The sequence below is a fragment of the Podarcis vaucheri genome, assembly GCF_965113315.1.
Source record: "Podarcis vaucheri genome assembly, chromosome: 10".
NCBI lineage: Eukaryota > Metazoa > Chordata > Lepidosauria > Squamata > Lacertidae > Podarcis > Podarcis vaucheri.
The window spans coordinates 46,993,290-47,018,999 of NC_138748.1; the positions used below are offsets into that span (position 1 = coordinate 46,993,290).

The 25,710-nt window shown below is 44.5% G+C and overlaps 1 protein-coding gene across 2 annotated transcripts in view; it reads left to right on the forward strand.

Moving 5' to 3' along the window:
- Positions 1–22,483: 22,483 nt before the first annotated feature.
- Positions 22,484–25,710, forward strand: part of CACNG2 (calcium voltage-gated channel auxiliary subunit gamma 2) — a 132,557-nt gene continuing 129,330 nt past the window's right edge. The window contains exon 1 of one of the 2 annotated variants that reach the window (XM_082240275.1): positions 22,484–23,806. In XM_082240275.1, the coding sequence (XP_082096401.1) occupies positions 23,596–23,806 (211 nt within the window). In that variant the 5' untranslated portion in view covers positions 22,484–23,595. The remainder of the gene's footprint in view (positions 23,807–25,710) is intronic. The other variant, XM_082240274.1, reaches the window with a different exon arrangement.

Consider the following 25,710-nt stretch of genomic DNA (forward strand, 5'->3'; position numbering starts at 1 on the left):
ATGGATCCAGCCCAATTGCCTTCTCAATCCAGTCCACGGACGGTCCGGGAATGCATCTCTGGGTTATTTGTGGGGCCTGCCTGGTGTTTTTACATGAGCAGAATGTGTGCTTTTATTGAAAATGCATCTCTGGGTTATTTGTGGGGCATAGGAATTTGTTCACACACCCCCAATATAGTCCAGCCCCCCACAAGGTCTGAGGGACAGTGGACTGGCCCCCTACTGAAAAAGTTTGCTAGCCCCTGGTTTAGTGCTAGGGCTGGGCACTACTTTCTTTTTAACACCATGATATATGCTGATATATGATGACTGGAATTTATATTGTCTGCTTCTTCCTGCCTTAGGGAAAGAAGAAGCAGCTAAGATACATGGCCCAGCCCTAAACAGTGAGCGAGTCCTGACGCTTCTCAGGCTCACATGTGAGCTGAGGAGCATTGGGGTTTTGCTAAACTGCTCAACTGGAGTGTGGAAGACGCCTCCCACCCCCCAGCTGAACAAGCCAGTGGCGGGCAGGGGGCTCTGTTAACTGCTTGGCTGAGGGGAGCGAGGTAGTGCAGGAACCACTTAAATATACGCAGCACTGAGGTAGTGCTGGACCAGTTAAAAATATATACCTAATATGAAACAGTCTCATTTGTTTAAAGGCTTAGATATAATAGAAATATTCACCCAGCATAGAGGATCGCAAAGGAAGTGTCATGCAAGTTTTTCTGGGGAGGGTAGCACCAAAAAGGTCCTATCTCAAGTCAGCATCCACCCTAGATCAGATGGTGAGGACCTGAAGAAGGTCCTTGGAAGACAATCTTAGGGACTGCACAAGATTACGTGGGAAGTAAGATATGCTTAAACGGGTAAAGGGGACCCCTGACCATTAGGTCCAGTCGTGACCAACTCTGGGGTTGCGGCACTCATCTCGCTTTATTGGCCGAGGGAGCCGGCATACAGCTTCCGAGTCATGTGGCCAGCATGACTAAGCCGCTTCTGGCGAACTAGAGCAGTGCACGGAAACACCGTTTACCTTCCCGCCGGAGCGGTACCTATTTATCTACTTGCACTTTGACGTGCTTTCAAACTGCTAGGTTGGCAGGAGCAGGGACTGAGCATTGGGAGCTCACCCCGTCGTGGGGATTCAAACCACCAACCGTCTGATCGGCAAGTCCCAGGCTCTGTGGTTTAATCCACAATGCCACCCGCGTCCCTTAAGATATGCTTACCTGAAAGTTATTTGTTCACTCTGAATAGATCTTAGAGTAATTGGTTGTATTTAACAAGCACTTACTCAGAGTAGACCAACTGAAATATATTGGCCTAAGTTAGTCATAGACAAGCTGACTGTAAGAACTAGTCCAAGCCAAGTATGTATTTCTTTTAAGACTACACTGTTGCGTTCTCATCTTGGTTTCTTGGGGATAAACATTGATCTCTGACTAGGCGAGTATGTTTTCGCCAGTGCTGTTCATAGCACAACTAAGTAAACCTCCCCAGCCTTCCCTGGCGGCAAATATCTAACTGGGGTTTATGTTTCATAAGTGCATGTATCATTTGTTTATATTCTCCAAACATAGTATATGTGTGTAGTGAACTATTAAATATCTTTTGACAATGCAATTCTGTTTGCCTATGGAAATCCAAATGTTCTGGCCTTGTTTGCTGACGTTTGCTCTTATTGCTAGTCTGTCGCACTAGGGCAGTCAAGTGTGGGGAGAAAGCACATGGACCTAGCTCTAGCCTAGACAGGGAGGGGCACTCAGGACTCTCCCAGCAAATGCACACTGCTTGGATTTACGGGTCTCTTACCTGCATTCAGATAATGGGCAAGTGGTGGCAGAGATTTCAAGGATAAATCCCTCCACTGGATGCAGATTATTTTGTGTTTGTGTGTATAATATATAGATAGCTGTGATGGGGGAGAAATTTGATCCAGTTCACATTTAAAGGGGAGCCTACCTAATTTGCTCTTTCTTAACACGATGTGAACCAAAACACAGCTATCCTTTGAAATGTTCACTTCTCTGAATTTTGCAGTGATGTTCCCAAGGCAATGCAAATGCTTATACTATGATAAAGGGTGCATATAAATGTATATATTACAGGGAATTGCTTTGCAAAAAAAAATGTGTATATTAGGCAAAATTGCATCAAAAATGTGCACATTGGGGAAAATGTGTACAGTATATTAGGAAGAACTGAAATTGCCTGCTCTGGTCTATGAGGTCACAAAGAGTCGGACATTACTAAACAACTAAACAACAACATATATCTCTAATAGATAGATATGAATGAGACAAACCTGAATCTGGGTCAGAGACTCTGTTTTACCAGCTAGGCAGTAGTTTGCAAAAGGTGTATATACAGCAGCATATACTGCATCACAAATGGTTCATTGGCACCTTTGTTTGGGGCCAGTCCCAGACATTTTGCTGGTGCCAACACTTCCAAAAGACTTGTTACACCATCCACACACCACTTCCTGTCTTCCTCTCCTACATACCCATGATGCTACCTGCTGCAGGTACTTAACTCTACTGCATAGCAGAGCTAGCCCTGACTTTTATCATGGATATGCCTTATTATTCTACATCACTATGCCTACCACTGCTAATGAGGGCTGTGATGCTTGGTCATGTATACATTGCCAATAGTATTAATAACATGTAAATAATGCGTGTGTGTCATGCCTTAATCAAAGGAACATTCCTGGGGAACATGCTCCTTCATCTCTGCTCCTTTCTTAATTTTGATCTCAAAAATAGCTGGTCATTCTCCTTCTAACTGTATACATTTCCTTCTTCCATTTCTTCATGTCTTCATGCAGAGTACTACTTCCCAGTTACCTAAGTTTCTCCCCCTTAGGCTAACCTTTTAGCTCTGCTTTCCCGCATCCTCTTTTGTCTGTCTCCCTCTTCTCATTCTCTCTCTCTCTCTCTCTCTTGAACTAGGCTGTGAATTTTAGCAGCATCATAACGGGACAAGCTGTAAAACTGAAATTCCCAGAGGGGCCAAGTTGCGATCATTTTATTTTTACATTGTCCTTGGATGTGAAAGGTGTTTATTCAAGGGGGAGGAGGTCTGTGGTGTGTGTGTGTGTGTGTGTGTGTGTGTGTGTGTGTGTATGAGAGAGAGAGAGAGAGAGAGGGAGAGAGAGAGAGAGCACAGGCCAGAACAAACGGAGCTTAATATGAATATAGGTCAGCTCCAGATAAGACCCTAAGTGGTCTGTGTCAAACAAGAGTATCTTGTTGCTTTTGGCAAAATACCAAAAACATGGCAACTGAGCAGTAGATTTACACACATAATACATTGCATGCATCATCCACCACATGAGGACGTGTTACTACCATGCGTGCCTACAGTCAAAGGACAATTACTCTAATGCTGGAAAGGAGATCAGTGCAATTGCTGGATTTCTGCATACAGCTGATGGAGAGAATACATATCTGGATGCATGCCCTCATATGCAGTGTGCTGATTATTCACATCCTTGAATTAGCTGGGTGCTGAAATCTTCACTCAGGCTTCCTCTGTGTTGACTTCCTTATAACCTGGCCATGTGAAAGATTCAGCCTTTAAGTCCATACTTGCATGCTTAAATCACTATTGCGTCATCATACTTGTGTGGAATTGGTAGGCATGCTGACTGCATGGATTTTTAACTATTGGGATCAGATACAGTCATTTTTTAAAAAAAAAACATTAATACCCCACCTTTCTCCCCTTAAAAAGGCCACATAATAATAAAAGTCTGCAAATTAAAACTAATACTAAAATACGAATAGAAAATATAAATATGCAAAATAATAAAAACATGAAAACAATCCATAAATATACAGAAACCTAAAAGCAGAGCCATTAGAAACACCACCAACCAAACAGCCTGCAAAAATTAGTTCACCGAAAAATCACAAGAGAAGGGGCCAGTGTGGCTTCTCTGTGAATTGTATATAGACTCGGTGCTGCGACCAAGAAGGCTTTGTTCTGCAATCCAGGCAACTGCACCTCTGAAAGCACCAGGACTTGGAGCAAGATGACAACAATAGTGGGCAGGAAGGTTCATGTAGCAAGGGGCAGTCCTTAAAATATATGGCTCCCAAACCATCTACGGATGCATCTATAATACCCAGCACCATGAACTGGGCTGGGAAACAAACTGGGAGACAATGAAGACTGGAAGAATATGCTCCCAAGGGCAGACTGCAAGAACCACTGCCTGAAACATCTGGTTCCCATAGCCCAACCTTTGGCAGGGCTTCAACCCAAGCTGGTCTCCCACTCATGCATATCACTACTAGGAACAACTGTCACAGAAGCAGAAGATGGCACAGTCTGTCTGATTTCCAGGATTCAGCCTGGAACATCTGAATGGCAAGCCTCAGACCTGGGGAGAAAGCAGTAAGAAAACTGCTTTTCTGCTTGGCTATTCCCACCTGCAAATACCAGAAACACTGGGCAGGGGAGAAAAGAAGTAGGTGTAACTTCCAAACCAGCTTAAAACCCCAGCACCTCTGATTTTAGAAATTATGTGTTACTCCTTTCTGGGTTTTGACATAGGTTGATGGAGTGACAGCATGGAGAGAAAGGACCCATTTCCCCCTTGCTAAGATTCACATCTCTAATACTTTGGTTGCTGTGCCTCCAGTGCCAAATCCACAGCTGCCTCTGTGTCTGCAATGCTCCTAAAGCAATATCTGAAATATTGAAGTAGATAGTAAAGTTGATCTTTCTTTCCTCATAGTTTTGCTAACATTTCCTAGGATTTGTAATCTTATCGGGTCATGTCAATAGCAAATGCCTTCAGGGCTTCCTGCATCAGTTGTGTGTTAACTGTCAGGGTGACTGGTTTCCCTCCATACTGTATAAACTGTAATTGTATTCAAATGTCCACTTGCCTGTGAAGACAGGAATATGCCATGAAGGTCCCCTAAGTTTGACCCTTCTAGGCTACTTTACGCACTGAGTTCCCAAGCTTTTGATTGGTCTGTTTGCCTCACGGAGCCTTCCTGTGAGTCTGAAACTGACCAGTGCATAATGCAAGCTCAGTTTTCCTTTACTGCAAATATATGTTCTGGGGTTGTGTTTTCTTTTCTTTTCTTTTGTATAACACTTTGACATTTCACTTTTAGGCTCTGCCAGTTGCTCAAATGTGCATAACTGGACATTACAGAATGAGAAAAATCTGCAGGCGCATCAGACTCTTCATGCCCCAAGCTATATCAGTGTTTTGTAAAAGTGACAGACACGGTGGCCCAAAGGAATCTGGGTGAAAGTGTTCAGGACTAAACGTATTCTTTAAAGGAAAGAGGACATCCCTGGTATTGACTATTAGCTGAAACGTTCCAAAACACCCCTAACTCTCTAAATGCCAGAAGATGGATGTGAACAAAGGGCAGCATTCTCCTTCATATGCCCTGCCTGTAGCTTCCATTGCAACATTCAGCACTGGCCATTTTGGAGATGGGATTCTGAACTCTATGGACTGATGGGCTGATCCACTGTGGCAGTTCTTACATTTCTATGCTAGCTCCCTGACAGCTGCCCCAAGCAGGCAAGTCTGTACCTCAGAGAATCGTTTCCAGGAAAGGGGTTTGTGTGTTTCTGATAGCTGAGGATCAGAAGCAGAGCCTGAATAAGCTGTGGGTTGTGTCTTTAGCAGATCATGAAAGTGAGACGGGTGAAGCTGCAAAAGGCCTTCCATTCTCGCATCCATCTGCACCTTCCCCTTTTAGGAACAAGACCTGTTACCATTCTGTATTGATAACCATCAACATGAATCATTCCCACTCCAGGGGCTCAATATTTCTCGCATCTTTGGTGTATTCATTTTGCTGCCAAGAAGACTTCAAATGTGTGAATAGTTTTTTTCCCCTCTATCTTGCTCAAACACACACACTCCTCTTAAGTATTAGATAATTCCACATGGGGAAGTCTTTATAATTAGGATGGCTGCCTTGAGCATCCTACCTAATAGCTGTGGATATCTTCCTTTCAAAAGCAAACAAGTAAATCATTTTAATATTTAGTTACAGCAGTGATGAGGTCCAAGGCTGCATTTCCCTGGGGGGAAATGGTCAGAGCAGCAGGCTAGCAGCAGGCAAAGTGGGTTAGGCCAAAGCTGAAGGTGGGTGGGGTTACCTGTTCCATCTTTTTCTCTCTTCCTGTTTACCTGTATAGAGTTCACAGGCAGTCAAGGTCCCAGCTAGAGTAATACACATGTTGTTGTTTATATTGGGCAAGGGGAGGATAGATAGAGCCCAGGAGCTCCTGGCAGCATCCCTGTAGAGAAGCATGCTGGCTAATGATGGGATTTGTAGTCCATAAAAGATGGCCACCAGTTAGTAAAGGCTACTTTAGATAACTTTCTATGAATTCTTCGGGGGGGGGGAGAGTGATACAGGCAGTTTTCACCATAGTGGCAGCCTGCCACTAATACTCATTCCTGTAATCAAAGAAGCATGGCATTGTACTTGCCCACCATTCCATCATTATAATCAGAATTAATCAGTATTAATCTGTATTAATATCTGGGGAGGGGAACAAATTTTGCCTGGGACCCTCTCTTCTGCTCCCACCATCAAGATGAAAGTCCAGTATTCATCCATTTTTAAAGTACACCCCCCCCAAATCTCTTCATGAGTATCATTCATCTCCCAGAAAAATTTCACCATTCTTTTTGATACAGATAATTAAGGAATTGTCAAAGGGTGGATATATTTTTCTTCATTGAGTCTCTGCATGCTTATTACTGTATAGTAGGGTTTCCATACCCAGCTAATTATCATGCTTACATAATGAAGGGAATGTAGTAGTTTCTGATGAATTAATCAAGAGTAAAAAAAAAAAAGACATAACATTATTTATGGCCCTTACGTCTCCCCACCTTCGCTGCTTTGACTCCCTCCTTTTTGTCATCTTTGTTGAGCAGTTATGTTTATTGTTTATTCATTTAAAACAGTTCTCCCCTGCCTTTCAACCACAGCATCCATCATCCCAAGCATGGCTTACATCTCATCATTCAAAGTGAAACCTATCTAAGACAGCTAAGACAACATCCATATATATTTACACACGCACACATCACAGTAGGACAGTGACCTTATCTCAGCTGTAGAACATCTGCTTTGTACAAGGAGAGTCCCTGGTTCAGTCTTGGATAACTCCAGGTAGAGCTCCCAGTTGGAAACCCAGAGAGATGCTGCCAGTCAGAATAGACGTTACTGAGTTGGATGGACCAATGATCTGACCCAGTATATGGCATCTTCCTGTGTTCTGGAAAAGCAAGGCATAAAAACAGTACAAATTCCATTCATATCAGAAGCGTAGTTTCTTCCCTCTGCAGTTCTAGGTTTTAAGGCCCAGAAGACTTGCTTCTGTTCAGCCTCTTGAACTCCAAGCCCCAGACTGCTGAGGACTAGCAACCGTGTGTTACTTTCTGAGGTATTCCATGTGTGTCTCAGGCAAAGATGTACAACCTCCCTTTCAGAACAGGGAGTAGATGTGCGCATTTAGAGAGGGAAGCAATGGAGGCCAGTCCATTAGGGCAAATGGGGCACTTTCCCAGCAACGGCACTCTGCCATCAGCCAGCCTCCGCCTCCCTGCCTTTCTGCTTACAACCATTCCAGGGGCCTCCTTTGTCTCAGTGCTGCCCTTGTAGAATTCAGCAGGTAAGAGGATGGGGACAAAACTAGAATTAGTTGGCTCTGCTTCTCATTGGCACTGGCTCTCCGTACTATTTGGGCTCCCTTCCTTCTGCCCTACCGGTCACAATGAGCACTGGTCACCAGTAGGGGAAAGGTGTAGTTTAACTCCACTGAGTCACAACAGGTAAGAAGAAGCACATGACTGCTTGCTGAAGGGTTTAGAGCCATCATCACAGACTGACTCATCCCTTAATCTGACCCCATGTCCTCAAAGCCCACCTACCTACCGCCCCAGGAATATTTTACCAAAAACTGTTATTCCAGCTGGCATGCCTTGTTAACAGCTTGCCCTCTGTTTGGAGCTAATGGCTCACACACATTGATTTCTTTCCTATTGATTAGGCAGCTGCTGAACATACAAATTCCACCAAAACATGCAAAGAGAAGGGAGGTAAAAGAGTTATCTCAGGAACCCAGTGCTATACAGAGGATGTGCCAGGGAAATTCTGGCCCATTCCATTACCTGTGTGTCCCCAAAAGAGCGACACCACTTTCCTCATGAGAAAGAAAGCAATCCATAAAATCCGTCAGATAAAATAGCATTTATGGAACAGTGATTCAAAATTGGGATTATAATCTGCCTGGGACTCTACCCAGGGAGCATGCAGCCTCCCCCCCTTCCAGATGTTTTGGACCACAACACCCATCATCAAAGCTGTTCTGTCTGGGAGTGAGGGGAGTTGAGATCTAAAACATCTGTATGGCCCATGTTGGAGGAGGCTGTTCCAGGAGTTCGGAAACAGAGAGAATGAATTTTGAATTCATCTCAGAATTTGTGGAGGTGGAGACAGTATAATGACTCCCTGTTTAGGGAAGTTTTTAATGTCTGATGTTTTATTATTGTTATTATTATCATCATTGTCATCATCATTAATTCTGTTGGGAGCTGCCCAGAGTGGCTGGGGAAACCCAGTCAGATGGGCGGGGTACCAACAACAACAACAACAACAACAACAACAACAACAACTTCTGATCGGCAAGCCCAATAGGTTCAGTGGGATCTAACCAGTAAAGTTTAGTGTTGTGGAGCAGATCTGCCCTCTCAACAGCAGCATCACTGCAGCTTACCTGAATGGGGCAGGGCAAGGGTGAAGGCTATTGCTAAAGTATAGCAAAATGGTTCCTCAACACTCTTTAAAACTTCTAATCTGTAGTGTAATCCTATACATAGTTTCTCAGATGAAAGTCCCACCAAGATTAATGGGACTTATGCCAAGTAACTGTCCATAGGATTAGGGTTAGGGGGATTTAATTTTGTTTGCAATTTAATGAGAAACAACATAATTCACATTTTTTGAACCAATGTGTGAACCAAAACACCGCTATCCTCCAAAGTTTACACTTTTCTGAATTTTGCAATTCAATACTTCGGCCAACAATGTGTACAAAAAATTGCAAATATTAGGGGAAAGTGTGGATAAAAATGTACATATCAGTGAAAACAACTCGTGAAATGGCATTGTGTGAGGGGAAATTGATTGCTAAACTGTGTGTATGAGTCTAAACTGTGTCCAAACATGTGTTTGATAGGAGAAATATACATTAAAATAATTACGAACTTTCGTGAAGGGTTCCCCCCCTCAAATTGCAACTTGTTCTGGAAATGTGGAGAACTGAATTTAACACAGGGAAAGGACTAGAAGCTGAGAGGATTAAAATGGACACATTTGTCCTCCCCTAATCGTAGTTTAGATTAAGACTGCCGGAAGAAATATCAACAACCTCAGATATGCAGATGACACAACCTGGATGGCAGAAAGTGAGGAGGAATTAAATAACCTTTTATTGAGGGTGAAAGAGGAGAGCGCAAAATATGGTCTGAAGCTCAACATCAAAAAAACGAAGATCATGGACACTTCGTCCCATCACCTCCTGGCAAATAGAAGGGGAAGAAATGGAGGCAGTGAAAGATTTTACTTTCTTGAGCTCCATGATCACTGCAGATGGTGACAGCAGCCACGAAATTAAAAGACGCCTGCTCCTTGGGAGAAAAGCAATGACAAACCTCGACAGCATCTTAAAAATTAGAGACATCACCTTGCCAACAAAGGTCTGTATAGTTAAAGCCATGGTTTTCCCAGTAGTGATGTATGGAAGTGAGAGCTGGACCATCAAGAAGGCTGATCGCCGAAGAATTGATGCTTTTGAATTATGGTGCTGGAGGAGACTCTTGAGAGTCCCATGGACTGCAAGAAGATCAAACCTATCCATTCTGAAGGAAATCAGCCCTGAGTGCTCACTGGAAGGACAGATCGTGAAGCTGAGGCTCCAATACTTTGGCCACCTCATGAGAAGAGAAGACTCCCTGGGAAATACCCTGATGTTGGGAAAGATGGAGGGCACAAGGAGAAGGAGACAACAGAGGACAAGATGGTTGGATAGTGTTCTCGAAGCTACCAGCATGAGTTTGACCAAACTGCGGGAGGCAGTGGAAGACAGGAGTGCCTGGCGTGCTCTGGTCCATGGGGTCGAAGAGTCGGACACGACTAAACAACAACAAATCGTAGCCTGTCATAGACCTTCTGAAGTAAAATCCCAACTTCTCCCCCATCTGCACGTGAACTCTGCCATGTGTGTTAATTGTGGTGAAGGAAGGCAGGAATGAGCAAATAATGGATAAAACACAATGATGGAAGTCTTTAAAAAAATGAAATTATTCCCACCCACATCTATCAATGACTTAGAGCTGCTTCATGCCTTATGTGGAAAACAAACATCCTGTTGTTGTTTTCCAAAGTAAACACATACAGCACAAAGAGGGGACATGTACCTCCAAACCTGCAGAGATAGTGCAATGGACATCTGCCAGAAGACTGCAACCAATTTTGGCTTCCCAGTGCATGCCCAGAGTTTAGGGAGTTGTCAGAAGGCTGTTTGAGGGTAGTGCAACCAGTTCAGCTGCACTGGAGGCTGTGAGCACCACAACAATGCTGTAAAATGGAGCGCAATTCTCCTCAGAGTAGACTCATTGAAATTAATGGACCTATGTTAATCATGCCCATTAGTTTCAGTGGGTCAACTCTGAGTATGACTACAACCCACTAACTGCATATCTTAACAGTTAATAATAACAGCCTAATGGTATAACGTATGCAGTATACATGCTGTTTTTAAAGAAGGCCTATGTAGTATGAACTGAGAGCAATATACCTCTTGCTAAACTATCTTAACAGGCTAAAGGGGGAGGAAAATCAAGAAGAAATAAGATGTAACATCATATTGGGAGCTAATGGGACACAGAAAGTTGCAATGTCAGCTTGAGATGTCAGAAAGAGCCAAGGAAGAAAAGACTATAAAAATGATTATGAGTAATAATAAATAATAAATTTGTGAAGTAATAAATTTGTGATGAGAAAGGGGAAAAGAGCAATACAAGGCAAGTAAGGTAGGGAGGAGAGAGAGAGACAAAGGCTGTTAACTATGAAGCCATTTATGTGCCCATAAATCCTATTGCAGTCAATGGGACTGACAAGTTCATAAGTGTCTTCAGGAGTGCAGCCAAAATCTATCAGTTAGCATGAACCTGAGCACTTGCGAAAGCCGTAAGAAGAGCAAGGAAAGAATTTGAAGCCAGAGTTGGTGTCTCAGACATGAATGAAGCTGGTTTGCTATAGACAAGCTGACAAGAATGGCATACAAAATGTCCCTGAGGATCTGACTGGGTCAATGGGAAACAAGTCTGTTCACAGGCAGAGTGAAGGTGGCAATGGATAGTAATAATGGAAGAATAATAGAGCTAAAGCATAATTCAGGGTCATGGATGGTGCCTTGGTAATTGACAAGAAAGGTCAATGGATGAGCCAATCTACCTTGGGATTTGGACTGTATTTCCTTATATTAGACAGCAATGAACCAACCCCTTACCTTCAACTAGTCCCACTGACTTTAATGGGGCCTTGTTAATGTAAGTGACCACAGAGAAGCAACAGCCTTTAAAGGGTTTCCTTTTGTCAAAGAAGTTCCATTAAAACAGGGATGGGAAACTTGTGGCCCTCCAGATGTTGTTGGAGTCCAACTCACATCAGCCCCAGCCAGCAAGGCTAATAGTCAAAGACTATGGGAGTTCTGGTCCAGCAACATTTGAGGGCCACAGGATCATGGGTCATCCCATTCAAATTAGTGTCCCCACTATTGATTCAGTACAGTGGTACCTTGGTACGCGAACGGCTTGGCTCCCCGAACAAATTGCCTCCCGAACGACGCAAACCTGGAAGTGAGTGTTTCAGTTTGCAAACATTTTTCAGAAGCCAAATGTCCAATGTGGCTTCTGCAACTTCCGCGGCTTCCAATTGAGTGCAGGAAGCTCCTGAAGCCTATTTGGAAGCTGCACCTTGGTTTACAAACTGTTTCAGGAGTCGAACGGACTCCCGGAATGGATTAAGTTCGAGAACCAAGGCACCACTGTATATTCATTAGTATTTCTGAAGCAAATATCTGCTGCTAGACCCAAATCATAGCATAACTCCTGCCACGTGGATGTTGTCCGTGGGATAGCACAACTCTGAAATGTCCAGATCAAACCCTGGTTTATTGTGTGATAGTTAGGTACTGTAGTGAAAGATAGCAGGTATAAAGAACCTAGTTTGTATAATTTTTTTTCGCTCAACCTTCAGTTGATCAGTCTGATTCCTTCCTGTCATAATTACTTTGACCTTTAAAAAAACATTTATAGAAGTGACTCCTTCACCTCAGTTCTACCTTTTAAACTACACTTCAGGCTTATTTTTTAATAAATCTATCCTGGATCAGTGCTGGTTTGATTTAACCAATAGTGAAATGGCAGCATTTACACTAAAAAATATATATCTAGGAACCAGTGAGAAATGCTCACAATGGAGTGAAAGGACGCTTGCTAGTTTGACGTTGTGCAAAAGTGATGGAAAATACACCAGTTGAAGTTGATTTGAAACAAAGCACAGATGTTTTCAATGGATTTCAGTTCGAGCATAAAAATCTTCAGAAAAGTGGGGTGCGATTACAATTTCAGGGAAATTGCTGTCTCTTTTTGCAGGCTGACAAGAGTTCCCATCAATCACATGGAACTCTGGAACTGCATCAGGCACAGTCAGTGTTCTCCCTGATGTCCCTAGAAGTTCTGCTTGCATCCTCCTATCCTTCTCAGTACCATATGGTCTTGACAGGAGATATGCACCCCATGCTATCTTCTAGCTCCTGATACCATCTCTCCAGAAGCATCTAGACAGAATGATATTTTCCACCAGCTGCTGCTGAAACTTCCTGTTTCTGCCTGTGCTGCCCAAATAGGGTATCACAGGAACTTACCTTAAGCTGAGTCAGACCACTGGTCCATCTAGCTCTGTATTGTCCACATGAGTGACAGCAGATCTCCAAGAAGGTTTCCAGTAAGGGAGATTCCCCACTCTAACTAAGAAGAACTAACTAGAGATGCCAAGGACTGATCCTGGGATGTTCTTCATGCAAAGCACATGCTCTACCCCCAAGTTGTAGCCCTTCCTCAGAACTGTGTTCCCTTTTGGTTTAGAGTCTATATTTACTTCCTGTTTTTCTTTTGGGTTATCCCAGGGATGGAGGACCTGTGGCCCTGCCAGGGTGGTAGAGCTGCAGCTGCCATCCTCTCCAACCATTGGCCATGCTGGCTGTGACTGATTGGAGCTGAACTCCATCAGCATCTGGAGGGCCACAGGTGCCCCAACTCTGGTTAGCCATCTCCTCTTTGAACAGCAACAAAGGGAACCATAAACCATCTAAGAACAGGTTGCCAAACGAATTCCTATAGACTGTTGGTTCTAATATCTGCTCCCCTTCTCACTTTCTATTCCTTGCTGCTTCTATACTTCATCCTTCCTCTTCCTGCACTGTAAAAAAACAAGTCAACGTAACAGGCAGAACCATGAAGGATGGAACGTGCATCCTTGGGAAGGAGAAAACGTCCCTAGTGTCAAGGTTTCATAGAACATGAAATGAAAATGTGGTGCCTTCTGAGCATGTGCTTAGTGGTTGCATACGACTATAATTAAGATAGGAGGCACCTGAGAATGTAGAGTAGTGGTTGCTCACTGCCTGCTAGGCACAATAAAGGTTAGGGCAGGGTTTCCCAAACTTGGGTCTCCAACTGGTTTTGGATTACAATTCCCATCATCCCTGATCAGTGGTCCTGCTAGCTAGGGATGATGGGAGTTGTAGTCCCAAAACAGCTGGACACCCAAGTTTGGGTTAGGGGGGCACTTACACAGTGCCCAAAGTGAGGATATATAACCAAAAAAGAAGGCAAAAGAAATCACATATCTACATAAAATTGGCAAGGGTTGATTTCCATGTTTAGATGCAGCTCTAGAAATAATTACCATAATATAAATAGGACTACAATAGATCTTACCTAAGAGAGGAGGACTGTGACCAGGTGAGCTATGTGCCTGCTCAGTCTGCTGTCCAGATGCTAACTACTGATGGACAATTTCAAGGCCCTTGCTCCACCTTCTTAGCGTTATTTATCTTTAAAATGGATTTGGGCTACACAGCTCTACAAACAAAGGATACCTTCAAACAGAGGAGAGCCCTCTGTAAAGTAAGACACAGGGCCAGTCTGGGTCCATGAATTGACTTCTGACCATACGCAGAGTAGTTCTCAATCACTGCTGCACACGATTGCATTTGGAGATGAGGGGAAATGCTCCCATGAAAGGTCAGGAACCACCCACATCTTCCTGGATAGGGTGCCACATGGCAGTGTCTGTGTAGTGGGTGGGTGGGTAGGGTGTGTGTGTGGAGCTGGGATACATGGTAGTTTCTTGATAAATACTGCATGTGGGGAGAGCTGTAGCTCAGTGGTAGAGAATATTCTTTTCATGCAGAAGGTTCCAAGTTCAATCCACATCATCTCCAGGTTGGATTGGGAGAGACTCCCTGTCTAAAACCCTGGAGAGCCACTGCCAGCCAGTGTAGGCATTACTGAGCCTACGCTGGCCTGATTCAGTATAAGACAACTCCCTGTGTTCTTGTGGAGGTGGAAGGAAAAAGAGAAACACTGAAGAAGAGGAATTGGTGAGTAACAAGGTCAAAGGGGAAAAGGAATGGCCTGGACAGAGCTTTGAATGAATGGAGGTGTGAAGAGTAGGAAATGTACTAGATATGAAGATGGAGGTGGGGCCTCTTTCTCACTCTCACCCTGCTTTGCTTCCCCTTTTTCCTCTGCTCTCTTTGGCACGTGCTGAGCTCAACAAAGAGCCACCCTGCAGAGCCAATTAGTCAATAGCTTGTATTCTTGCAATGAAATCCTGCGGGAAGCAGGAGGCAGGGTGAGAAGGAAAATGGGGGGAACCCAAACTTGGAGTTGGCAGGAGTTTAGTGTGCAAATATAGGGCCAATTCCAAAGCAATTCTTTCTTCTGAGTGAGTGTTTTTGGAATGGTTCCTGTGGAGTCATACACTTGGAATAATATTAGGCTGACATACTGATCAACCATATGGATTTTTCAGGGAGGATTTCATGACCAGAAGATGAGATTGCCACTACTTCTCCTTGCAGGACTGTCTCAGAATGATTTGCCAATTTGAAAGTACATTTTTCACCTATATAATTTTAGGGGGCCCTCCCCAAAGCTTCCTCCTTGAGGACAAATGTCTCACCAGAAGATAGCATGGTCTTAGGACTAAGCAACTGCCAAAATTCAGATATGGAGGGGGAAGAGCTGGCCAAGACTGAATGTCTGCACTCCTGGCAGAGAAGCAAGACCTAGTCCTTGACCCCTAGCCTGAGGCTGTTGGCCTGAAACTTGAGAGTCCTAAATTAGGGCCCTAGAGCTGGTTGGAGATACTCTGCTGTTTAGAGCGGACCAGCAGCCACTGCTGCTTCTATGGCAGAGGTGGGAATGTATGGCCCTCTGGATATTGCTGAACTACAATTTCCATCAGCCCCAGACAGCATGGCCAATGGAGATGATGGCAGTTGAAATTTAGCAACATATGGAGGGCCAAATGTTCCCCACACTTGCTCTATGCTGTGGCCCTGCACTGACCTCCCCGTTATCCTCCTGCTGTTTTTGCTTCTGCATCAGCAGGATGGATGCATGAAACTTCTCGAGCACCATCTCACCTGACAATGCCATACTGTGATGAAGGCCCCAATCCTTCCAGAGTATGGCATTGTATGCAAGGTGGGCTGAAAGAGAGCTATACTGCCACCACTTTGCCAGGACAGTGGCAATAATGGCAGCAAAACAGGACTATGGAGCTCTCTGGAGCCACTTCATTCACCATGCCTCACCCTGAGGAAGACAGTGCTCTTACAGTGCTAGGCAATGGCCACCACTAGCCACTTCACAGTAGATGAGTGGAGAGGATGAACAGGACTTGTATGTGGCTTTGTGGGCAGCTGGGACAGGGCAGGCTAGCAGCAGTGGGGCAAGTAGTGGAGGGCGTCATATCTGGTGTCTCTCCTGACCCACCATCTGAGACAAAATACTCTGTGTGGCTGAAGGGTGAGCTGTTCATGGAAGGCTCCCAGAGGCAGCTCTCCCTGAGCCATTTTGTCTCAAGGAAACAAGTCTCATCACATCAGACACCGCTTACACACCAGAGAACACACCAGGCAGGAAGAAAGGACATCAGAGTGCTAGGTTTTAGGATTTTCTCTTTAAGGATCTCCACTCCATAGCCAGAGATGTGGAGCCTGAGAAGGGTAGAGGTTAGAGCCTCAAATGCTATCAAGCATCATTGGCCTTAGCACTCAGGAGCATGCTTCTTTATCTTACAAGGCTGGATGTGGAGCCTCTTGAGTCTCCTGAACCTCATGGTGCAGTAAAAGTAATTTTGCAGAAAGTTTGAGAATGCTGAAAGTCTACCTTTTAAGCCGACCATTTTCTAAAATGGTCAAATTCTGTAATAGCATTTTGTCTTCATTCACCAGCTTGACCACAGAGTACCAGAAGCATAGCTGATGTTCCTCTGCTTTCCAATCTGCTTTTAAAGCACCACGAGAAAAAGCAATGTCTGTGTGACCATTCCCATTCCAGTGCCACTGTTTCTGGGAAGCAGAGTTGTATGTATATGCCTTTCCAATGCTCAGCTACAAGGAAGCAACCCCACCCCACCCCCATAAACCAAACAGAATCTGGTCTGATCAAGAGGAAGGCCCAGTAGTATAGAGAGAAACAGAACTAGAATAGTAAAGGTACATTTGCAAATGTCTCCTCCTCCTCCTCCTCCTCCTCCTCCTCCGTCTTCTCCTCAGAGCCTCGCTCCATGCAGAAGGAAAGGAACGTCTGCTATGGAGCAGAGCAGATGCTGATATGGCTTTTGTCAGCAATGGTGCCAGACACTGGCATGCATTTGTTGACAAACAAATTCTTTCAATTGCCGTGGCTGCCATTTTATTTTGGTTTGGCTCCATTTCTTGGTGGCTTTCTCTTTGGCAACACTAGAGGGAAAAGAAGGATTACTATGATTATCATGATAAAGTTGACGTGGGCAAGAAAGCTAGTATGATTGACCTTGATGGTTTTGTCTGATACAGTGATTGGTCATTGGAATGTCCTGGTGCATAAAGCACTTCAGTGAGGTGATATGGCAACTCTCAAGTGTTAGCTCAACCCAGATAACATACTTCTGTTTAAATAGGAAAACGGGAGCCAGGCTTTCACCACAAGGTGAGTTACACCCCAAACTTCAATACTGCACTAGTTGGGTTGAAACTCAAAGGGTGCTGAGTTTGGCTAGAACTGATGTCACCCAGACCAGTCAATAAGAATCAGAGAAGAATGGTTATAGGGGGTGGGTCACCATGCCAAAAATGGTGCAACTGTTGTGTCTCCAGATGCTTGCTATGCTAAGAGCTGTGACCATCCCACTCTTCAAAAGGAAGGCACAAAGGGCATGTCATTTGTTGCCTATGTACTGGTCTGGTTTATGCATTAAAGTCTTTGGCAGAAGCCAAGCTAGGATTTTGAGTAAGGACTAGGATGTTTAGGTATGACTGACTTTTTCAGTTGGTTCTTCAGGACAGTGGGCGGGATGAGTATCAGAGTGAGATACTGATCTTGGTCATATAACTTCTGGAACCACAGATCTCATTCACCCAAAAGAAAAACTGGCACAAGGGTTTTTCCACTTGCCTTCTTCTGGGTGTCAACAGTCTAGCTAGAGTTTCTCTGAGTCATAAACTACCTTAATCCAGATTTCTTAACAGGGCAGAGGTAGCAAAGTGTCCACAGGTATGTTACATGCTTACCTTCAAATGAATGATCACTGTGCCTAAAGCAATTAAGCCGATATGACTCTTATCTACTTTGACTACATGCCCTGAAGGCTTTCAGTAGCACATTTCCCAAACTCAGAGGCCTTTGAAGTGTGTAAGAAGAATTAGAGAGGAAATGCTATCTCTGTACAGAGAAATAAATCTCTCTTCAGGGTTGGCCAATTCATTCTATTTCCCCACCCCTAAATCAGACAGAAAGTGTATCCAATTTGAGGGGCTGGGTCATGTCCCCAATTCCCTGGCAAAGGAGGCTTTTGCAGATGTGGGTCAGTGAGTCTGCCTCAAGGATCCTGCAGAACCCTGAGGTCCAGTCCAGTGGAGAGCATGATATATTGGTCCTGAAGCAAGGAACCAGAATCCCCAGTTCCACCATCTCACGAACAACCCACGTTTCCTCACTCTTCTGTAAACCCCCAGAAAGAGAAAACAGAAGGTTTGCTAGAGGCCATTCAGTGATACTAAAGTGCTCAGATCCATGACAATACTCCTCAGACTATACATTACAATGCAAATCTGTATGATGATACTCAGCTTTCTTGTTTTCTTGCTTAACAGAAAAGGGCACTTTGAGAGAAAGTGATTGGAAGTATGAGGTTCTGCTTAACCCTTTCTCATGCCCTGTCATTTTCCCACTCCAGCTCACCCCCTGGCAGATTCTTCTATCTGAAGTATTTCAATTATGCCATCACAAACACATATTTGGCACACAGTATGGGGGCAGGGAAGCTGCTCGGTGTACAGTTTGGAAAGGAGAAATGGCAGGTGAGGAAAAGGTTAAGTTAAGCAGCCCTTCACTAGTCACTTCAATTCCAATTATCCCGTCTCAAAGTGCCTCTTCCTGTTAAGGGAGTAGGGGATCAGAAAAGTGAGTATGTAGCTGGTCCTAAGTAGCTAGGCTTGGCTGTTCAGTAGGCATGCTTTTCTGCTAGCAGTTCAGTTGAGATCAAAGCATTAGCCATGGACCAAACTACATGTTACACTGACGTTCTATTGTTGTAACTGCTGGTGTAGTTTCCTTCTTCAAAATCCAGCTGCATTTGAAACAGCACCATGGCATAGTTAAATATTTGTAAACCTTTCCCTGTCATGCTGCAGCCCTGATCCAAATTACCCACTGAAGCTATTAGCCATGTAGGGAAAAACACGACCCCCCCCCCAATTCTGCCCATCTGCTTTTCCCTTTATGTTCCCTAATAGCAACTTTGAATGGGTGATTTAAGTTAGGAAACTGGTGTGGGAACAAAACATTCCTAACCATCATAGCATGGTCCCTATGCAACCAACTGGCACCCAGGGGATCAGGATGCAAATCTTTGCCTAGCCCCATGCGCTCCCTATTTAGCCTTACACAGTTCATTGACTCATTCTTAATGCTAGATCCAAGTTAACATTTTCTTCCACGTGAATTCTTTGGGCATGATTCTGATGGAGGAGTGCACTTGTAAAATGGGATGTCTAGCACCAGTGTTTAGTACATTGATGGAGCTATATTAGGGCTTAAGTAACCTTTTTCTCTCTGTATTTCCTTGGGAGTAATCTGTCAGGGTCTAGAGTCACAAGTGGATATGACAGGAGTAAAGCCAGAAGCAAAGATGAGTGGGACCATCCCACTTTTCTCTCTCATCTTTATGCCACTCCCCCACCCCAGCTTTTTCTTCCTTGCCACCTGCAAGAAATAAGGCAAAGGGCCTCATGGAAGTAGACCTATGACCACAGGGCTCCCACCCCTGATCTGTATCAATAAGGAGGGGAAAGAGGAGCAATGAATTAAAAATCGTCAGCATTTTCTTAGGAAGCATCTGAAAATAGATCAGGATACTAAATACCTGAGAGCTGGAAGCAGAGGCAGTGGCAACAGGAATCTTCTTCACTGAGTCATTGGAAAGACAAACAAAACCACAAGGGAAAGACTACAAGCTGCTTTGCATAACTATGAGGGCTAGAAGCTTAGATGGCCTTGGAAAACGCAGAATGACATTAAGTCCCCACGAGATTAAGCTCTGATTACAAGAAAGTTGTCACATTGTTTGTGAATATTTATTATTTTTAATAACGGTATTTGATATAATCCTTGAAAACTAAGTTCCAAGCATCTGTTTTCCTTTGAGTTCAATACATTAAAGAGCATAAAAATACATAAAGGAATCTTTTAAAGATGGATATTTCCTCTACTATATGTGAACCTGGTAGGCAAGCCATTCATCTTCTGCAAACTCTTTAATGTTCATCAGACCTTTGAGTGATTGTTTAACAACAAAAAAGCGCCTCAGCCTGTAAAGTGAAAGAGAGAGGGAAAGAAAGAAAGGCAGAAAGGCAGGGGTATGAAACTGCAATGTGTCTCGACACCTTCCACAGATTCAGCCTCACCACACACCCCTCTGGCAAAACTACAGGCAACCTCAAGCAGCCCTTCCAGTCTCTCTTGTTCTCTGATCTATGAAATTGATCAGAGATAAATGAAATCAGTTGGACCAGAAATTAGATGGGAGTCATTTCACTTCCTTTGCTGTTGTTACATTAATGAGCAATTATACATTAAGAACTATGAGGTGACTGATGTAATTAACCTCATAAACTGAGACTACTGAGGAAAGGAGGGGGAAGGCTTAGGACATACTTTGATGTCAGTATTGTATGTTAAAAAATATGGATAGATAGGTATTATTGGGCCCACTGTTAGCATGTTGCAATTGGCTTAGTAGATACAGCGAACTAGCACAGTTTTGTTTGTTTCTAAATGAAGGGTCATAAGAAGTGGAATATCTCAAGGATATATCCTGGGACAGGTGCTTTTCAGCTTGGTCATAAATGACCTAGAGTTTGGGATGAGCAGCAAGGTGGCAAAGTTTTTTGAAAACACTGAATTATTGGTGGAAAAAAACAAAAAGGGATTGAGAGGAGCAAACTGGTTGGATGTGCAAAAAAAGTTAAATATTGTTCATTATAAACAAGTGTCAATTGATGCACATTGGGGCAATAAATCCTCATCTCACACATACACTGATGTGGTCTGAGATGGATGTGACTGACCAAGAAAGGGGTCTTGGGTCATGGTGGATAATGCAATGAGAATATCAATAAAGCATATACCAGGTGTGAAATGGGCAAATTCCATGCTAGGTATCATTAGGAAGTGGTTCTGGATTAAAACTACCAGTATTGTCAGTCCTTTACACAATCCTCAGTGCAACCATGCCTGAATTCTCTTTACAGAGCTGGTCATTGCATTCCAAAAAGGATAGTTTAGAGCTGGGAAAGGTGCACAAAAGGGCAACAAACATGACCAGAGTAATTACTCTATATGGAAAAGTTACAAATTTCGGGGCTTTGTAATTTAGAAAAATTGTAAGTAAAGGGGGACATAACAGAGGCTTGTAAAATTATGCATGGTATGCAGAAAGTGGAGAAAGAAAAGTTTCCATCCCTCTCATAACACTAGAACTCAAAGTTCTCTAATGAAGCTGAATAATTCAGGACAGACAAAAGGAAATACTTATTCACACAGTGCATAGATAAGCTATGGAATACCACAAGACATGAGGATGGCCACCACCTTAGAGGGCTTTAAAGTGGGGCTTAGACAAATTCATTTAGGATAAGGCTATCAGTGCGTAACTACTATCTCCAATCTTCCTCTAGTTGCCAGTTGCTGGGAAACAGAAGTGGGAGAGGGCTATTGCCATATATCTCCTGCATGTGAGCTTCTAATAGGTTTCAGGCTTGCCACTCTAGGAAACAGGATGCAAAACTAGAAAGGCCTTTGGTCTGGTTTAGTAAGGTTCTTCTTCTGTTCTAATGCTCCCTTTCTCTCTCTCTCTCTCTCAGCAAGGACATTTGAGGACAAGATTCTACACATGCATCAAGTTCCCTATTTGTTCTGCCTTGTTTTGCCATTCCCAGGGCTTCAAAATATCAGTTTGTTGGAGTACGCAATCTGTTATCTCACAGAGAGCTTTCAAAAGACAGATACACAACATAGATCCACACCCAACAATTCAACAGAACAACGGATTTAGCCCAACAGCAGCACCCTCCTCCCCCCCAAAAAAAAATGTTTTAAGCACCCAGCCAAAGTAATGAGAACATTTCCCCCCTTTTTGTCAACATATATAACAATATATGCAAATAGATTTCAAATTACCCTTCCACGTTGCATTTTCACTGTCTCCTAGGAAGAGAAACGGCTGGTTGAAGTTTTGTGCTGGACTAATTGTGATGTGAGGAGCTCTGGGCACTTATTACTGGAATGAGCAGGCTGGATGGGGGAGCGGGTATGGGGGGGGGGAGCGCAGAGGATGAAAAGAGAGATCCAGCTACTCCTTTATCTGAGCTCCTGAAGCGTAAGGGAGTAATCATTTCAGAATCTGGAAGGAGAAGGGTAAAAAAACGCAAAGGATCACGCAGGAAGGCTAATCGCCCCCGCCCTTCCTGCACTTGAGAGACAAGAAGGGTTACTATCACTTGCAGATGCTCGGGAAGAGGATCTAGGAAGTGGAAGGTTGCGCCCCCCCCCCCTTTCTCCTCCGCGCGTCCGCCAACCCTCCTCAGTTTTCCCAGCAGCACCCCGGGCAAAGAGGTAAAAGAGCTGTTCTTCAGCACCGCGGAGTGATCGGTGCAGGGGAGCTGTCCATTTCAGCACCACCACGTTAATGCAGTAGGTGGGAGCGGAACTAGCAAGGCAAAAAGAGGCGCGAGACACCGACGAGCAGCATATCCTGCAGCAAGCCTCCTGGTTCCCCTGATCTTCGGAAGCTTTGCAGAGAGGGGGGAGGAAGGGAAATCCGTCTTGCTTCTCCGGGAGAGACTCCCCCCTCCTCTGCCCATTTTACCACCACTACCAACATCACCACCAATCACAACAACCGCTGCTCTGCCGCTGCCGTGAAGAGGGGGGTGAAAAGCCATGGAAGGCAAAATCTCAGCACCTGTTCAGCTGAAATCAAGGGCTTACAATATACTGGCAAGTCTAGTTCGGTGGTAGAAAACGGGGAGCGGAGGGAAGATCTGGAACGAGAGCGAGCCAACAGACGAACAAAAACCCCACCAAAAAAAAATATATCCGAAGAAGATAACTGGAAAGAAAAGGGATTTTTCATGGCGCAGGCTGCAGAGCTGAGCAAGAAGACTGAAGGTTGCATCTCTGCTCTTACAGTCTCTAACTGTCTAGGTCCAGATAATGAGAGAGTGTGTTGAGGATGCTGTTTCTGTTGCCGCTGCCGCTGCTCCCCTGTTCACTGTGGAAGCCATCTCCAAATTAGCCATTACATATGGAAACTGGAGACCAGAATTTTAGAAAAAGGGATTAAGGCATCTCATTTTTGGGGGGGGGTTATCTATTTTTTCCTTTATTTTATTTTTATATAATATATATATATATATAATATTAACCGCCGGAACGTTTCTCTTTTAAAAGGCAAGCCTCTTCCCGTGTGATTTTTTTCCCCATTTACACTGATTCCGTGGGCTTTCTTACCTCCCTTTTTTATGTATAGATTTCTCTCTATTGATCTCGAATAGATACCCATTATATTATTATTGCTATTATTACTATTATTATTCTTACTAGAGGAAATATTATTCTTTTATTTTATTATTAACATACAAACATACACACACACACACAGCCCAAGAATCAGAAGGCGTTGGGTATTTGTATAATGAAGAATTATGGGGCTCTTTGACAGAGGTGTTCAGATGCTTTTAACCACCGTTGGTGCTTTCGCTGCCTTCAGCCTCATGACCATAGCTGTGGGGACCGATTACTGGCTTTACTCCAGAGGGGTTTGCAAGATGAAAGGTACCGGTGATAATGAAACCAGCAAAAAGAACGAAGAAGTCATGACCCATTCTGGATTATGGAGAACCTGCTGCTTGGAAGGTATTTGATTCCGAAGCTCAACCTCTCCCCCACTCCCCGTCCCCACTCCGTCCCATGCCCTCCCATCTCCCCCCCCCAAAAAAAATCTTCCCCCGTTCCACCATTTTCTCGCTCCAACCCTGCCGCCATGGAGCCAGGATGCTTGGGTTAGTTTCTGAGGAAAAGCAGTAAAGTTAGAAATAGCTCAGGTACACGTCCCCATTCTGTCCCCGCTAACCCCTCTTTCCCTTGTCCCCTGGAAACCCTGTTAATGTGATCAATGATCTCTGTCTTGTGAAAACATCAAAGGGACCGTCTTGTTAAAGCGTGTGTGTGTGTGTGTGTGTGTTCGTGTGTGTGTGTGTGTTCGAGCCGCCTCTTTCCGGATTCTTTACAGTTCCTTTTTGGAAAGCGAGCAAAATGTTATATTATTGGAGTGCGCTGTTGGCTTCTAATAACGGGGCGGTTGGAAGGGGGGGGGCGGAATAATTGGTCTCCTTTTGCGAATGGATGTTGATGACGAGAAGTCTGGGAGAGTGAAAAGAGGGGGGGAAAGAGGCAGAGCAACTTCCTATGTCTAGTGGCGTGTTCTGCCCCCACACCCCCGCTTCCTCACATGTACAATTTCTTAGCATCAACAACAGATCTTGTTATGTCTCGGCTGCCTAATTGGGTAAACTCGAATGTTCCCAGTTTTCTCTAGCGGAGTTTGCGAGGGGCTTTCGTAACGTCTCCTCCAGGCTGCTTATATACAGCTTGACTGTGTGTGGCTTGTTTATTCTTTCTATTATTATTATTATTATTATTATTATTATTATTATTAGGCTGTTTTCAAGGGTGGGAGAGATCTGTATGCCCTTCTCTCGCCAAATGAACAAGTGGTGGAGAGAGGAAGGGGAGGGGAGAAGGGACAAAACCCTTTCCCTCTCTTCCCACCTCCCCACCCTCTGTAATAAGAAAGTGAACAAGAGCAAGTCCTCTCGCACCCGGATTGACATGTCTGATGGCAGCAGGAGAATCACTACGGCAGCCAGTTTTTGAAATCAGACGCTGGAAATAGGCGGAGGGAGGAGGGGGTCCGGGGCTTTGCTTTGAAATGTGCTATTCAGCATGGCTCTCTCGGTATAGATGTGCAGGGCTGCGAGGGGGGGCGAGGGAGAGAGGGAGGGAGGGATGGAGCTGGGGGGGGCTCTTCAGATTGTGCGTGGAAAGAAGGAAGGGAGGCTGATGCAAACGTGGGGTGTTTTGTGGGCACGCAAAGCCTCGCCGTAATCAGACCGTCTGTTTTAAGAATAGAAGCTAACTTGGGGGTGGGGGAGCGGGGGATGGGTGGGCACACACGCAGCATGTACATGGCTTGCCTCGCGTCCCCGCCTCAAACCCCAAGCTGAGGCCGATCGCGCTCGCCGGCGATGCCTCGGGGGTGCTGGGGGGGGCAGATCCCACAAAATAGGATGGCGGGGAAAGGGAGCAGGGTATTGGGAAGAGAAGATCAACCTCTCTCCGCTCGTCGTCCATGGCCTCTCTTGCCCCCAAGCCCACATCCGCCCCCTTTTTATAAAAAATAGGGGAAAGTAAGAAGTAAGCGAGGGGGGGCGGGTTGGACCTGCTGTTTGCAAATGGTTGTGGCCGGGAAGAATAGCGACATCCCCCCACCCCTTATTCTTGGTGCAAACGGTTGAGTGATGGCTGAACATGTTTTGAATAGCTAAGTGACTTCATTGAGCGATGGTCTGTTTGACGCATACTGCATTTGGTGCCCTTTCTCTCTCCAAGCCGCTGCCTTTTAACATATTCTGCAGAGGACTTCCATGCTGAATACTCTATGCTATCTCCCAGCCAGAGAGAGGCGGGTGGGGGGTGGGGAGGAATCAATATCGGAAAATTAATCGGCGGCGTTTTAAACACGCCAACAACACACACAC